The sequence below is a fragment of the Harpia harpyja genome, chromosome 10 (genome assembly GCF_026419915.1).
Source record: "Harpia harpyja isolate bHarHar1 chromosome 10, bHarHar1 primary haplotype, whole genome shotgun sequence".
In the NCBI taxonomy this organism is placed as follows: domain Eukaryota; kingdom Metazoa; phylum Chordata; class Aves; order Accipitriformes; family Accipitridae; genus Harpia; species Harpia harpyja.
The window spans coordinates 25,270,056-25,282,440 of record NC_068949.1 but is presented as its reverse complement, the minus strand read 5'-3'; the positions used below and the strand labels follow the sequence as shown (position 1 = coordinate 25,282,440).

The 12,385-nt window shown below is 39.9% G+C and overlaps 1 protein-coding gene across 1 annotated transcript; it reads right to left on the bottom strand.

Annotated features, from left to right (window-relative positions):
• Positions 1 to 2,504: 2,504 nt before the first annotated feature.
• Positions 2,505 to 11,245, bottom strand: NPY4R2 (neuropeptide Y receptor Y4-2). Its single transcript, XM_052799431.1, has 2 exons — positions 11,070 to 11,245; positions 2,505 to 4,249 (listed from the first exon to the last, which is right to left on the bottom strand). Exon 2 carries the CDS (start codon positions 4,130 to 4,132, stop codon positions 2,999 to 3,001), a length of 1,134 nt encoding a protein of 377 aa, XP_052655391.1. The 5' UTR covers positions 4,133 to 4,249; positions 11,070 to 11,245; the 3' UTR covers positions 2,505 to 2,998.
• Between the last annotated feature and the right edge of the window lie 1,140 nt (positions 11,246 to 12,385).

The following is a 12,385-nucleotide window of genomic DNA, read 5'->3' as shown; positions in this document are numbered from 1 at the left end:
TAGGCAGCAGCTGGTTGGGAATTTTCAGGATCTGCATTTTTGCAGTTAGATGTATGGGTGCATTTTGGTGTCTTTTAGTGTTTAAATCTTTTAGTTTATCCAGTCCGAAGTCTGTTAGCAATAAACAGTACTTGACTCCAAACTTGACACTTCCCTTAATCACTAGAGGAAGATACATCTGTTTGTGTCTGTCTGGGTTACTGTAAAGTTGGAGCTGCTTGCTTTACGTATTTACTTGTGATCACGGATACAAATGGCCACATGAATTACAGTTAAACAGAGTCAGACCCTGCTGATTTTTCTACCCTTTGCAGGAAGAACTGGGACCTGATGCACAAAGCAAATGCCTAGCTCTAGTGGCAGGTCTCTAACATGTTGTAAGTGCTCTATCAAAAAGTTTTCACTTAGAACTAGTGACAAAGACACGTTCACGGAAGTACAAATTCTGAAGGTAATTGTGTTTCCATTTAGGACACTGCTGCTTGAAAACTTGTATACTTAAGATCATAAATCAGTATCTATGTTCATATTTAGCAGAGTGTTCTTACGATAGCTTGACACACATCTTAGTTAATGAAATATTGGAATTATAACAAGTGCAGGAAACAGGCAGAATTACTCAAGGCTAATTGGGTGAACTTGATCCTAAATACAAAATCACTACAAAGTTTAAGCAGTATTTTAAGCCCTCAAATAATACAGCTCAGTTTTGATATAAATCAAGCTGATGAGGAGGAGTTACTCTGGTTTGTACTACTCAGCATTGTATGGTTGCATCGGCTCTGGTTTCAGCTACAGTAGCAAATTTCAAGCTGCATATAAGATAAAGTGAGAGTTGTCTTGTTCTGTGTTTCTAATAGACTCAATGTCCAGTCTAAAAATGACATTGCATACAAACAAATCAAGAGAAACAACTTCTCATCATACTGTGGCAAGTAACAAAGAAAATAAGAAAGCAGAAGTCCATTTGAAAGAAGCAAAAATGCCTTGCCAGATAATTGAGGAAGATATAAAAGGTAGTTGCATGTGAGCTATCTTACTGAGATATACAGGTTCTGCCCAGAATTAGAAGGGTGGCTGCATCAAAACAGCTTCTGCTTTAAGTCTCTGCACATAAGAATTCAAGTCCAAACTTGGAGATTTGCCACAGATTTCTGTATACCCAGCTCATGGCAAGGGATTAACTCCCGTTTCTGCCACCTGAGGATATGATCTCGTACTTATTGATAGCTCTTGCTACCTTATAAAGTGAAGTTTTGCTCTTGTCTTCAGATACTCTGTCCGACATCCATATTGCCTGTCAGACCCCACCGTATGGGAAGAACTTTTTCCTCCCTTAACTATTTACCAATTTGTCTAATCAGATAGCTTCCAGCTAAGAGATTTCTCGCTGTCTGCATAACTATACATTGGCTATCTTCAACTCAATGCAAACCCATTGACTACAATGAGTAACAACTGCTTATCATAGCAAAATTCAGGTTGGAAATTACCTCAGGTGGTCACCTAGTCCAGTCTTCTGCTAAGGGTAGTTTAACAGCTCAGGACAGAATATGCTTCCATATTTCTTCAGCATTGACCTGGTTGGTCTCCTTTTTACACTTGCTGCCTTTTTTTTAATCCGTTCCTCAGTATGGGCTTCTTGGGCATACCTACTTCTTGGTTTCTCAGTAGTCACTGAGCAATGTCTCTGGCTCCAGAGGTTAAAATGAGTTTGTGGTTGGTAGGTTTTGTGGACAAAGACTAAAAATACCACAGATGTGAAAAAGCATGACCCTCACTTTAGCAGAACAATTGACAGTACTGCCTATTTACATGTAGCTTGGCTTCAACCTGACCCAGATTCCACTTGTGTATTTTCATTGACCTTCTACTGATTAGCTGGAATTTCAGCTCCATCTCTGTTGCTGATGCCAGCGGGTGGGACTGGTACCTGACATCTGGTTTTATTTTAATAGGAAACTGAAAGCCTCCATGCATATGCTTATTTCTTTGGGAGCGTACCCACTCTGAAAAGACACGGTTTCTACAAACAAGTTTTCATGCTCGTTTGGACCTCCTGAATGAGATACTTTGCAATTAAAGTACCAAGGAGCTGCTGAAGCAGAAGTGACATCTTGCCACCACGACCTGGAACAACTCCAGTAATCCAGCCACTTTGTATTGTCATCGCATGCAGTTTTAGCATTGCGGAGCTTTGTAACTGGCAGCAGCAGGAATTGCAAAGTCAACCAGACTAATTTCCATGTAGATCTACAACTATTTTTCATTTGCTTAAAAATAGTGCTCAGCGTCATCTCAATGTTTTAAGAGTGTAATCCATTGAGTAACATTTTCATTTGCTGCCATCCCTCAATAAGTAAATTCTTTACATACCAGGGTCATTGTTCTGTGTCCTTACTTGCAGAAGCAATGGTTAGTCCCAAGCTTACATGACAGAGAGAGAAGTTTCATACAAACATCCAGTTGTTTGATGTGAACTAGATCTGCTGAAAGATTGCTGTTACCTAATGGGCTGTGGAAGTTGTAAAGCACAAAAAATTATGTATTTACATATCTCTGTTCCACTGGTGTGTCAGCTGTGCATAAAAATCCTACTAATACTGAGAAACTGAGAGAGTCTTCTCTGATGCAACTTTTGGTAGCCTGCAGTGCTGAAACTGGAAGTCTGGGTTTCAACCGCAGCCATGGTAGAGATGTGAACTTAGCTGATGAACCCTGTGTCAGTCTATGTGCAGCCACAGCTTAGTTACTGATCTGTTAGAGCAGCCACTTATACATCAGCCCAGTCTCCTCAATGTCTGTATCATCTCAATGACATGAACAACTTGTGTACCATACGAGCTATTATATACATTTACGACCTTCTTTTGCCTGTTCTTCCAAAAATCAGGCAGTAATGGGTTCCTGTTCACATCCCAGCTATAGCATCACTAGTTGCTTTTTATACCTATAGGTGTGTGGTGTCAGTGCACCCCTCTGAAATGTCTTCTACTAGCTAGATAGAATTATGTCTGCAGTTCAACATCAGTGAGCCCTTGGAAATTTCAGTCTGCATGGTGGATAAAGGCAAATGATCATATTCTTCCATCGATGCAGTTACTGAATTATGCTGGCAACTCAGAATCAGTGACTTCACTTCTTTTTTGAAGTTGCTATTTAGGAAACCATAGATAACAGGGTTGACACAGGTGGAAGCCATAGCTACCAGGTGGCACAATGAGAAGATCAAATTGTGGTGGCAAGGCGAAATGATTTTGTAATTCCAGTCCACGATGGTGTTGAAAACATGCAATGGTAGCCAGCAAACAGCAAAAGCAGCAACCATGGATGCTAACAAAATATTTATCCTTCTCAGCTGAACTGCTCGGTTGCTATATTCACTCTTCTCAAACATGTCCTTTCTCTTCTGTAGACGTAAGTAGATACGCAGGTAGCAAAGTATAATGAAGAACAGCGGGATGCAATATTGCAAGAGCAGTAAAGTGGTAGTGTAGATAAGTCTGTGTTGCTCAGAAGGCCACGAGTCGATGCATATGGCCTTGTCAGTGGAAAAATTCATGATGTGTGAGAGCTGCTTATACAAATCATTAGACAAGATGGATGTGGTCAAAAAGGGCAGGGACATGAGACATGCTAAAGTCCAAATTACTCCAATTCCTAGATAGGCTTGGGAGATACTTGGCCTCCAACCAGTCGGGTTTATGATGAGCTGGTGTCTTTCCAGAGCAATAAGGACAAGGGAAAGAATTGACACTGTCACAGATGTGCACTGAGTGAAAGAGGTCATTTTGCACATGACTTCCCCAAACATCCAGTAGTCCATCATGGTGTAAACAACGGTGAAAGGCAGACAGACAACACACATAAACAAGTCTGAAATTATTAAGTTGGAAATTAGGATGTTGGTGACGTTGGACTTTTCCTTCTGCCTGGCAATGACAGCAATCAGACAGATGTTTCCCACAATGCCTAGGACAGTCTCCAAGCTGTAAGAGGTGGCTAGAAAGACAGTAAGGTCAGTGATGTTCCTGCACTGATTAGAAATGTGCATGGGGAAGCTTCGGTTTGAGCTCCAGTTCTTACTATTCAGGAAAGGAAAACCATCATTAACAGCCCTTGTCTTATTCATCCTGAACCCCAAAATATTTATCCAAAAAGGTAGTAGTCAAACAGAATCTGGGTCTTCTGGAGCCAGCCTAAAAGAGGTTTTATCTGTTCTCTTTGGCTGTGGAAGATCTGGGGATTTCTGCAAAGGAAATGAAAAAAGATTGCTTAGTTATGCTACAAGAAATCAGACAAAAGGGTAGCAGGGGAGACAGGGAAGCAAACGCCAGGGATTCTGTGTATGTTCTGCAGCTCTCTTTTATATAGTTTATTAGATCATAAAATGGAACACTTTGCTAAACTGTGGTATGGAAATCTGTGCAACTCTATTGAATTATGACTGTGTTTATTCATTGTGAGGTTGTCCCATGGATTTAAGAACATCCTAACTTCATCATTTAACTATCTGTTCAGTATCTGAACATCACTAATGCAGTAGAGTGGTGGTTCAAGAAAGCTGCATCAAAACACACTTGGGGGTAAAAATTGTGTGTAATTCTGGTTTTGCAAAGTCCTGTTTGAAAACTGAGCAGAAGACACGTTGTGGGGCTGCATTTACCTTCAGTTGAGTTAAACATCAATGTGAAAATTAAGGCATATTAGGTGCATAAAGCCAAGACTAAAATATCTTATGTGAGTTGCATTTGTGATTGCAGTTGGAACCCACATTTGCTTGAGACAATCACCATGCAAAAATTCAGGCTCATGTCCTCAGGAAGAATAATGTGGGACAATTTTGAAAAAGTCTAAAATAATTCAAAATCATTTCAACATTTTTCAGCTTCTACACAGCTGTGATAGGTCATGGGAACTGCAGTCCAAATTTCCTGCTTCCCCATTCTGGATGAACTCCAGTGCCCATGAAGCACTGATGTCTCCCTCTGGGTAGCTAATGCAGCCATCACAGGGTTTATCAGAAATATAGCCCAGTCTCCTGATTTTGGCTTTAAGATGGGGTGATTTTGACAACGTCTATTAATTCCTTTTGAAAAGCTTCTTATTGATTCTCCCTCAGCATAATTTTGCTTTTTTTAACCAAGAGAATTCAAGTGTTGTAATAGCATGTGCTATCTCCTGGATACTGTTCCTGCATAGTCAGATGGGTCTGCTTCTTAACCACTGCTGCAAGCCCTGAGCTGGGATTTTCAATGGGGTCTCAGGGAGCTGAACCCACAGAGTTAATTGAGGCTGCACACTTTTGGAAGTCTCAGCCATAGGACTGCCTGGACTCTACCAGATGGCTCCTGGGAGGCTGTTACGATCTGTCATAGCAGAGCCTGCTTGATAATCCTGACCCTGGAGTCCAAATCCTCTATGTCCAGGAATCAAATTAAAAAAATCTGACTCTGCTGGGAGTTCTCCTCAGGCCAGAGGCAGTTGCATGCTGTACAAAGGCTTGTAACATGAAACGTAAATAAATACTCAGGGAATGACACTTTTTACCCATTGCATGACCCTTTCCTCAGCAATAAAATGCCACTCAAACAAGTTTGTGGGGTTGTGAAAAATTTCTAAGCTTCAAAAAACAAGTGGTCAACATACGAACACATACGTGAAACGGTATAGAGAGCTTATCGTTTTGTTTGAGTACCATTTACTGCTGAGCAACTGCATGCATAAAGGTAACCAGTACTGTACAAAAAAGTGCTCACCATCCTACAATTTTTTGTTTGCCTTGTCTTTCTCTTTATGAATTGTGTTGTATGCTTCTAGAGATGTTGCCTCTCAGGAACTAACGAAAGCAATAGCATACAGTAATTAAAAAGATGTTTTGGGATCATTGTTCTGCTTGATCAGAAAAAATTAGTGCAGTCAATTCTTTTGTTGCTTTGCTAGACCTGTTGATTTACCTATCTGTATCTATCTGTCATCTATCTGTATCTATCTGTCTGAGACAGTCAAGACAGTTACACGAGTAAAATATAGTAATCTTTTCTTCCTCTTTTTCTTTCATTTCCTCAGTAGTTTAAATCTTAATTAAAGAGGGCAAAGGAAATTTTCCTAATTGTGGATGTAGGTATGACTCTTTCTGTCCACTCACTTTTATGTTGTTACTCAACCCATGTGAACAGATGGATTTATTTTCTGGAACTAAAAGAAGAGGCAATGATGATGTATGGATTGCATGGTTACATATGGGGAGGGTATGGTGGTCTGTTTCAGTGTGAAAATGGCTATAGAATGAAAAACCATCAATCACCCCCTTAGCTTTTAATGACTCCTGGCCAGTGGAGATGCTGCAAATGAAACAGAGCAAAGGGATCAGCAGCCTGCATTATTTGGTACCAGTCAAAGAAGCTCAGTCTTGGCATTTGGACAGGACAAACAGACTCTGCTGTAAACAAACACATGAGCTTTTTACTACAGTCCCAGCCCAGTGTCCTTAGCTACAGTGTCCTTGACAACAAACACATGGTTCTCTTTTGTTGCTTGAAAAAATATGTGCTGAATTATTACAAACATCTGTGCCCCACAGAGTAAGCCCTCTCAAGGGTCCCAGACACTTCTGGACATGCTGAGGTGTCGGTGAGGAGAACTAATAATGTTGAAGCAAAAAAAGAATGTAGTGGAGCCACCTGAAAAGCAGAAGCCAGATCCCACAGCTTTAAGGGGCACGTTCCCAAGAGGAATGCCAAAGGCTGAGCGCGGCTGTGCGTTTGTCACAGGCAGCAAACTTGGTGGGGATAAATAGCATCTCTGAAGGCTCTGCAATGCATTTTGTCGGGTTAGGAGCTCCCTCTCTTTTAACACCTTGCATTCCGTGGTGTCTCCCACAAGATGACTGTCAAGCACTTCCTGGGCATTCATTCCCCTGGTACTGCCCAGTGGTAAATAAGGAATTATCACCCTCTTGTCACACGTAAGGGGGCTGAGAGAGGGAGGTGAGACATGAGCTGTCCAGTGTCTCAAGGGAACCTGTGGTGCAAGGTGCAGGACTTCAAACTGCCTGCCAACCTGATGTCTTGGGAAAAGGCAGACCCTAGATCACCTAGGTCCATAGTTCTCCTTATCTCTTATTCTGGCAACCATAATGTAAAAAACAGTTCTAGAAAAATAGAAAAATAAATGTTGCCATGACCTTCTACTTATGTATCCTATTATGGTTTCCTTGGATGGCAGATTCTCGAGGTCAGTCACTGCCAAATGCTGTGTTATCTCAGTGTTTGACTGTCATTCAGTTTGGTCTAAATTAAGAGCCAGTAATAAGCAATGTGTACTTTGTTTAGATATTTGAATCAAATGCTAGCTAATATACTGAATCACCAATGCAGTGGGAAAAAAAGGGTGTTAGACCCCTCACTGTATCAAAAGGTTTGTTGATTGCCCAGTAAAACATAGCAAAAACTTTATGGGCTTAAGAAACAGCTTTTGTCTCCAGAAAGTGAACCAATACTTACTTGGCTTGTAGGAGCAAGAAGCATGCCTCCTAAATCAGTTTGCAGAGGGAGTGGGGGGAAAAGTTGGACTGGTTTTGTTTGTTTGTTTCTTTTTAAAGATGAAAGAGTAATCCTCTTCAGAACCTTAATGAATTTCAGGGAAGAGGTTAGTAACAAAAGCTAACATGCTCAAAAAGCAAGGGTTTTCTTCTCTAATTGACGCAGTGTGAGATATTTTCTCTTAAAAAAAGGTGTCACAAAAGTCTGCAGCAAGTTAACAGGATGCAGAAGGAAAAAGACAAGGAGCTTTCAGATTTAATCTTAGTGTAAGGTAAATTCCCCATGTGTATCTTTTATAGACATTTATCACTGTGCTGTCTGTGTTGGAAGCAAGGAAAAAGAGCAGGTAAGGTTTGAAGGGTTTGTCCTGCTGAACAACAGTCTTCTAAACTAACAAATGTCACTCAGGTTGTCTCAAAACAAGGAAAGCAACTATTACTAGTCAGCTTGAAAGCCTTGCCCCAGAGGGCTATTCTGCATTTCCCAGAAAAATTCCTCAAAGGAAAGGGATTTCTGCAGAGATGGATCAGGGAAGAAACTGAAACCCCCACTGGGTTTCAAGGAGACTGCTAGACAAAAACTGGCCCCAAGCAGTTAATGCATGACTGTCTTTTTGAGAGACCTCTGGACTTGAAGACATCCCATGAAAACCTCTATAAAAACTATATTCCTGGACGTAGGATAAAGCAAGGAACTACTACGGATATTGTGCTCTATATGTTTACATGCAAAGGGTGGGTCATTCTTGCAAAGCTAATCATGATCATCTCCCTGTAATCAAAAACCAGGCTCCATAGTTGAGATGGACAGTGTGGATTGAATTCCACATGAGACATAAGTCAAAGAAAATGTTTGCAGTGTTTGGCTTCATTATCTGGTGCTTAGAAGCAATTGCTTATGTAGCTCAGAACTTAACTAGTTGCTCAAGTCACGTTTGCTGCTTTCAGTCCATAAGACTTCCTGAGATAAGAGATTCCTAAAGACATGAAGTGGTTGTATTACTTATTTAAAAAGTTACAGCAATTATCTGGAGCAGAGCAGCTACCGTCTGCCTCTTATAAACTAGAAACAAAGGAGCAGTGGAAAGGTTTAACAGAACTCTGAATTTCATATTGCAGATATTAACTGAGGTGGTGGTGACTAACAGTGGTATCCCCTTTTTGCTGGCAGTGACTTTATCTCAGTAAAATAGATTTGCCCTGTTTAGCTTTACATCTTACAGAAAGGTTAAAAACCATTTGACTACCATTACACATTCCCAGGAAGGCAACACTTAACTAGAAGAGGAAACCTGCCACTGGCTATGCACAAATATCCCACAGCAATGTTAAATCCATAAGGGATTTGGTACAATGAAATTTAATGGTGGACTCTTCATCTTTGTTTAACTCTGTGTTGCAAAAATATTGGGAGCAACTATCTCAGGTCATTGAAAAAGCTATATATGTTAAAAATTTCTAAACCCTGAATAATTAGGGTATAGAACGAGTTGTGTGTATTAATATGTTACAAGTTTGTAATGTTGGGAGGTGGTATAAATACCCAGGAAAATGAATATTTTTTTTCCCCCTCTCACATCTGCATGTTTTGGGAAGGAAACCTTTTAGGGGTTATGAACTTATGTTACAAGTTAACCTTCTCTGATCCTGCAGAAATCAGGGAAGTTTTACAAAAGCACCTACTCCAAATTTTTATTTTCTGCTTAAATTCATAACAACCTTACCAAAGGCATGGAGCCAGCTCACAAAGATAAAATGGGACTAGCAAGTCAGCAGTCTGGAGAATGGTAGTTAGTCCCTGATTCCTTAAGAGTAAAGGCCATTGTGACTTGTCCTGTACCCAAGAGAAAAAAATATATTTTTACAAAGGTCATCTCTACCAAAGGAGGTGGGGAATCCATAAATCACTGTAATGGGCACCTTAGCAGGCAGCCAGTTAGGATATCTGGAGAGTGACATGATATGTACTGCCAGAAACTGTGTGGGTTGGGTGAGGAACAAGAAGTCTCAGGGACTAGGAGATAAGAAGTGTTTCAGTGACCAGTGGTAACCAGGAAGGCTTTCTGTCACACCGCAAGGTGGCAGGGAGCACACCCGAACCCCAGAGATCCCCCCAAAATATCCCATCTCCCTCTTGCATCCTGGAAGGTTGCAAAGCTCTGCTCAGTAGGTACAAGGGTTGGGCCTTTCATGACAAGTCAGACTGGATCCATTTGTCAAACATAGTCACCTGCTTTGGTGGAAAATGCTGGATCAGTGTACCCATACTCTGTGAACTTTTTCTGAAGCTGAAAGAGGTCCCTTCAAATGCTTTTTCTGAATCCAATGGAGGAGGGAGAACCCAGGTAATCATTGGGGTCCATTAGGTTAAACACCAGGTTTGGTATCATGATCTCCTGCACAGTGGTTCAAGCCCTTTGGTTTACTAAAAAAAGCTCAGAAATTGATCATGATTATTTTGTTTCCAATGAAACAAAATATTGCATTCATGCCAAGATCACTTTTTTTGCACCTGCAAATGCCTTCTTTCCCTCAAAAACATCCAGTCTTTCAAAACTATACATCTAATATTTTGGTTCAGGCACTGACTGATAAAAGCAATTGTTTGCACAGCCTTAATCAAAGCTGAATGGTAAACGGCAAAGGCCTCCCTTGTTTTTATAACCCTTCTTGCTAAATTATTACCATTAATAATTACTAATGTTTATTATGGTGATATTAAAAAACTAATTGAAAATAGGTCCTTTTGTGCTTGGTGCTGTACAGGTCTAGAGGAGCAGACAAGTCTCTCTCGACAGAGATGGACAAGAGCTTAAAAGGCATATAAAGAAAACAAAGTATTTATTACTGTTTTCCTTGCCTTGTGACTGGATTCAGAGCACGTTGGTTATAGTGGACTTTGGATCAAGTTCACTTAAGATCTCTGCCCTTGTTTCTGTATTGTTCTAAAACCATAAAGAAATCTACAACATTTTTGTGGAACTGAAGGATGGTGCAAGAATTCTTTGCTTTTAGGAATTGAATATGCACAAAGCCTTTCAATCCATGGCTTCTCTCAAATTTAAATTTTACGTCCCTGTCAATATCAATGGATCAATTTTAGAATTTAAATCCTAATTGAATGCTTTTCATTATTTCCTGTTTACCCTAATAGTTAAATGATTGAAGGATCATAACCAAACTGTTTGTAATCGATATTCTTATCTTCTTCTAAAACTTGTTTCTTTAAATTATATTAATGTAGCAACTGCTCAGTAACTCTCCCTTAAAAGTTTCTGATATATAACTCTTGACGTGGATCTTAGGTTAAGTTCCAGGTGAACCCTTAGTCAACATTTTCTGATCAGAAATCAGTCATTATCCAAAGCAGAGGAAGATTTGAGCAGAAAGGGAATTAGCAATGATGGCATCAGCTGTCAGTCACTCAAGTGAAAGTTGAATAAATTTTTACAATCAAAAGTGATACCCTGAGAAAAGAGATCTGAGCTCTTATCAGTCTAAAATAGATAATTTAGAAAATTCTTACCTGTTACTGAGTGAGAAAATCACTGCTGTTGCTGCACACTTCTATCTTGGAAGAAAGAAGGAATGTTGTAGCAGCAAAGTAAGGTCTTCTGTGTCCTAGCAATCGAGAAGAGAAGCTCTCCTCACTGTTTCTGTAGGTAATTTGGATGGCATCTCTCTCCCTCTCCCCCTCTCTCTCCCCAACTCCTTCCTCCCCTCCCTTCAGTTTAGCCAATGAATTCTGCTTTATGATTATGGTCTGACTTTGAAGTTCTGGCTCCCTCTGCTGTTATATAAATATAGAAATTCTACAGATACTTGAGAGGAATAGCAACTTCAGCAAAGAGCTAAGAAGTTATCTGAAGCACGGCACGCACCCATGCTGCACACTAAAGCAAAGGGACAAAATACAGAAACAGAGCCTAATCCTATTCTCCTTGCTGAGGCAAGATTTCTGTAGGGCTCAAAGAGAATTTTGCCTCATACGTATGAAAACGTTGCCAGTATCAGTTTTCTCAATTTTTTCATTCCATCACAGAGTGATATTGAAATTTTATCTTAGAAGGAACCAGGGTACAAGTCCTTAAATTGTGAAAGGCAAGGAAGTACACTGTTACTCAGGCAAAGAATGTAGAAATGTAAGAACACTCAGTAAGTTGGAAATAGAGGAAAAGAAGGATTTTCAGATGTGCCAGTTTGATTTTTCCCAAGTCTTTCTCATGAAAAACAAAGGCAGAAATCAGAGCTGCAAATTTTTCTCTTGCATTGGGAAAATACACAAAGAGAATATTTCCAAGGGCTATACCAGAATAACCTAATTTCAGTCTTTACTTAAAGTGGTTTTTAAGCTATGGTCAACTACTTAACTAGTCCAGTGGCTAATGCTATTCTGGGGCCCTTCTAGAGGTGCAATAAGTAGTTGTAGCAAATATGTGTTTTCATTTGTAGGCAGGTAGTATGTCAACAGAAATCAAACATTTCAATATCAAAATAAGTCTAAGCTCTTATCAACTAAACTAATTGTGAAAATAATTTTTTTGTTTGTACTGTATTCTTTAATTTTTTCTGGTACCAGCTATTACAGATGTGCTCATCTACTTCAAGAGCTTAGCTGACGTCTTTCATCATTAGAGAAATAATCGAAGCAGAAGCACGAATATTTAAGGTCTTTCTAGGGTATTTTGGCATTTCTCCTGTCTTACAATCCTGAGAAGCATAAAACTGGAATCTGTGTAATGAATGGTGTAAGCTGGAGAGCTGTCCTTAGTTACTGATTCTTTCTTCAGGGCACGCTTGAGCTGCTTCTTATTTTATATTACTTATTTTTCCCAGCCTCCT